Source organism: Macaca fascicularis, chromosome X, assembly GCF_037993035.2.
Source record: "Macaca fascicularis isolate 582-1 chromosome X, T2T-MFA8v1.1".
Classification (NCBI taxonomy): Eukaryota; Metazoa; Chordata; class Mammalia; order Primates; family Cercopithecidae; genus Macaca; species Macaca fascicularis.
In genome coordinates this window covers 108,616,275-108,620,797 of record NC_088395.1, presented here as the reverse complement: position 1 = coordinate 108,620,797, position 4,523 = coordinate 108,616,275, and the positions used below count along the sequence as shown (strand labels likewise).

The 4,523-nt window shown below is 49.0% G+C and overlaps 1 protein-coding gene across 1 annotated transcript; it reads right to left on the bottom strand.

Annotated features, from left to right (window-relative positions):
• Positions 1–1,305: 1,305 nt before the first annotated feature.
• Positions 1,306–3,347, bottom strand: TCEAL2 (transcription elongation factor A like 2). The gene is made up of 3 exons (XM_005595331.4): positions 3,220–3,347; positions 2,574–2,647; positions 1,306–2,215 (listed from the first exon to the last, which is right to left on the bottom strand). Exon 3 carries the CDS (start codon positions 2,186–2,188, stop codon positions 1,502–1,504), a length of 687 nt encoding a protein of 228 aa, XP_005595388.1. The 5' UTR covers positions 2,189–2,215; positions 2,574–2,647; positions 3,220–3,347; the 3' UTR covers positions 1,306–1,501.
• Between the last annotated feature and the right edge of the window lie 1,176 nt (positions 3,348–4,523).

The window sequence follows — 4,523 nt, the reverse complement described above, 5'->3', positions numbered from 1 at the left end:
TAGGCACATGTATCATGAGAAGGTGGAATTGGGAAGACTGAGAGTTTCCTCATTAACCTTGCTTCTCAAACTTTAAGTTGTACAGGAATCACCTGCAGATCTTATTAAAACCAGAAAAGATTCTCATTCAGTAGGTCTGGGGTGAGGATCTGAGATTCTACATTTCTATCTTTCAGTTGATGCTGATGCAGCTAGTCCATGAACCACTATTTGAGTAGCATTGCTCTAAAAATTACAAATGTGGGTAGGGGTGTTAAACTGGTAAGGTGAGACCTGGAAGAACTTTCCTAGAAGAGAAATTCCTCTAAGGAAAGATGAGTCAAGCATACAAGTCACTGACAGATGAGAACAGATGAATGTGTGTCACTCAAATTTTACCCCAGCCTTCTATCCTTGAATCTGGTGGAAAGATGGCTGTATGCAAACACTTCCAAACCAACAAGCATAGAAACAATTGTTTTACTAAAAATCTGAAATCCCCCAGGGACTGAAGTATCACTGAGGTGTTACCCTATTGGGCGAGTATAACTCTAAAGTGAGGAAAGGGACTTTATCCACATTTTCGTAGGTGTCGTGGAATGGGGTCAGTAGGCTTGGCTCACTGGGGACTCCAGGGAAATCAACCAGACCTTGTTATCTTGAGAACTTCAGCCCATCAGCATCAATGGGAGCTTTAGGAGGGTGCAAGATTTATAAGAAGGAGCGCAGTGCCCAGTGGACATGACATTGTCTAAGAGAGGATGGCACCCACCTTTCAGTTTCCTAGACTTATTCCTGGATACAGGTAAGATTTACCCTAGTTCTCTTCCAAGTGTCTGAGGGGGTATTTTTTCTGCTAGAGCAGGGGAGAAGGTAGATGTCAACCCAACACATATATTCTCTACCTCATCCAACCCACTCAGCAGTTCTGAAAAGCGAAGTATTATCTCCATTTGACAAACAACAAGACTGTCCATTAGAGCAATGGATCTGTAATAACCCCAGGTTGACTTCTCCAGATGAGTCCCACAGGTAGGTAATGTGAATTTTACCTATCGTTTTAAGTTCTGACAACAAGAACTTTAAGTGTCTCTACTGAACTTCATAAGTTCACTGGACAGTTATTCTCTTTGTTTTTTACATACTGTGTTCTGATTTTTAAAAATATTTTATTATTTTTGTGAGAAAAGTAATTTGTGTTCTCTGGGAAAAGAAAGATTAGTAGAAAGAAAGAAAACAAAGAAATGAAATCACCTGCTAGCTCACAACTCAGAAAACCACTGTTAACCTTTCATGTATTTAACAAAAACAGACAGATTCTGCAGATGATATTACAAGCTGCTTTATTTTTCCATGAATCATGACGTCTCTGAAATGCACAGGTGTGAAAATCTGCTACTGAAACAGAGCAAGCAAGCACTGGCAGGTGGGTCAAAAGGCTACTGGTAGCAGGAGGAACAACTAAAGCAAAGTATTACCATAAGGTTAAAACATATGGCCTGATAAATGCCTGCCAGGGACACTACACGTAAGGAATGTCTTCAGTGTCCCTTCGTGGGGCCCTGCAGCCACCCCTGAATTCCCTTGGACCCCTAGGATAGAAGGGGTCCTGTAAATTTCTTTGCATCCACAAAAACGCCCCCAATTTCTGTTTGCTTTTTCTCCTTTTATCCTCCACCCTAGCCATGTTGTCAAATTCTCTTATCATGTCCTCATTGCTGAAATTCATATCATGTATGGCTTCCTTATATTGCTTGAGGTACTGAGCCAGCCCCTTGTTTGTTTTTCTTTTGGCTTTCCTGGGTATATCATCCTCAGCTGGGCGCTTTCCTGCAGACCTCCTTTCACTTTCTGGCTCTCCCTCACTCTCTGGCTCTCTTTCACTGTCTGGCTCTCGTTCCCCCTCTGCCCTTCCCCCTCTCTCTGGCTTTCCCTCTCTCTCTGATCCTCCCTCCATCTCTGACTTTCCCTTCCTCTCTGACTTTCCTTCTCCTTTTGCCTTTCCTGCACTCTCTGGCTTTTCTTTATCCTTTAACGGTTCCTCATCTCCTGTCTTGCCCTTGTTTTCTGTCTTTCTCTCGTTTTCTAACGTCTTGTCTTCCAGAGTACAAGCTACTTCTGGCTTTCCCTCGTCCGGTGGCTGTTCTTCATTTTCTATCTTTCCTTGGTTCCAAAGCATTCCTTCATTTTCATTGAAGAATTTTTCCATGTCGAGATTTCCCCTCCTTTTCCTTTCCTGGGGGATGCGGGTTGAGGGAAGGGGAGACAAAGAGGAGACATGGGAGACTGAGGGCCTGGCGTGGAATGCAGGTCTGGATACTACTTGCATCTCACCCCTGGTGAGGGTTCCCCTAAGCTGACCGGACCTCCAAGAGGGCCTTCTGCCCACCACATAGCCTGCCACTCCTCCCACACACGTGAGCCAGCTGTTCCCTGACAGGCCCTGCCACCTTCTCTGCACTGGTTCAGCCTGGTAAGGTGTGTGTTCATGTGGGTGGGTGGAAGGGCAGGGGCCCCGATTCGGCCCTAGCTGGGTCCTTCACACTCTCAACCCTTGTGGGCCCCTGTCCATGCAGCCCCCTGCTTTCACGAACCTGCGGGGGATTCTGGACAGGTTGCTCCTCCTTTTCAGGCCTCTTAGAGCGCTGGGAACAACAGACGCGCAGACCTGCGGACAGATAGGAGACAGGGGCAGGGACTGCGCGCTCAGCGGGCTCACAGGGGACTCGGTTCCCTTTCCTGAGTCCAGGCCCTGTTCACCCAACGTTTTTCTCCCCTACATCCCCCGCACCCCAACCGCCATTTCTTTCCAGGCCTCGGGCACCAAACCAGGATGCTTTCCAAACTGCGTTTGTCTCTGTGTCCCCCTTCCCTGAGACAACCTGCCCCAGCGCCACCCCATTTTTGCGGAGATCAAGTGTTTCTATGGGCGTAGATTGTGAGAAGGGATTATTTCTAGAATATGTCTACGTTTCACTGTCGCACTGCGGAGTCGCTACCCCCACCCCTCATTTCTAGCACTAAAAATGGATGGATGACTCAGTGCAAGGGGGCGTCGTGAAGGCGAGCCAGGCTCGCTTCGGGAGTTCTCCCTCCCCTGTCCCCACCCCGGTCCGCTCCGCAGGCATCCCCTTCCTCACCAATCTACAGGATTCCTTCTCCGCTCCCTCCCCAATCCTACTGCCAGCCCCCTCCACCCCTGTCCCAGGGGCCGCCGACAGCGCCCGCTTTCACACTGACCTGCGGGTACCCAGGACACGCCTGTGCTTCCTCCGGCTCGCGGAAGCCGGCTCGCTGCTCCCCAGCAGTCTGGGCAGCTCAGACAGCTTATTCTGCGCGGGCGCCGGGACCCGACCGCTGGGCTGGCTGGCGGGCTGGCGTGGGGGCTGGTGCCCACGTAGGCGTCCGACGGATCACGTGAGCGCCGCGTCACTGGAGCTCGGCCCAGCTCTTGCCCGACACACCTCACCCTGGAGCTCGGCGCCCCCTCTTGCCTGACATACCTCATCTTCCATCCCTGAGGGACCGGAGGCTGGGGACTGTCGGAGTCTCGGTGCGTTTGTGTAGCAAAGTGGGGTCGCGGAGAAGAGGAGGAGGGGTGGCTTTCTGACCCCAGGTGCTTTACCTGACGCAGCTCACAGCATCCTCGCAAGGCATCTCTCTCTGATGCCCATTATCGCCAGGTGTGACAGCTGATCAAAGAGGGTACCCGACTTTGCCAAGAGGGCTCAGCCCCAGAACTCCACAGCCCACTTTCAATACTGGCTCTGCCTGACTCCAGAGCCCGGGGTAGTGACGCCTGCCAGGAAGCTGAGCTGCCACCTTGAGTGGCGGTGTTCCTGGGGTTCTGTCCTGGGCCTCCTCTCTCCTCAGTCCTCAAGTTGTCTCTCCCTGTGTGATCTCATTCATTTCCAGAAAGCACCGATGACTCCCAGATCTACATCTCCAGGCTATTCCCTTCTCCGTGTCTCATATCAACTTTGCCAACTCTCTATTGGACATCACCGCCCGAGAGTCCCTGAGGGACCTAAAAGCCCGTGTACCCCAAATTTATTTCACCAACTTCCTTCTTGCCATCTCCCATGGCCTCTCTGCGCACTTGAAACTTACCTTCCAACATTTGATCAGTTTTCATAGAGAGAGAATCTCAGACAGGTAGAAAAGAAAGCATTAAAACCTTTTAAATATGAATTTCAGATGTACAAATTCATCATAGTCCTTGGTTTACAAGACACCCTTATTATTGATCCCTGCTTGTCCCTCTTCCTTCCCTTTTCTTTCCTGTCCTGTTATGTCCTTCCCTGCCCATCCTTTGTCTTTTTTTCTTTCCTTTTCTTTCACATTTGTGAAGCTACCACCCACAAAAACTAAAAGTTACCAATATTTTAACTTCTACAGTGTAGTGACATGTATATGTATATATACACATATGTTTATTTATACACACATATATGTGTAGATGTATATTGTGTACATATATATGTGTATGTCGTGTGTTTTTTTGTGTGTGTAAATCTGGGCAACAACTATTTTGGTTTGCAAAA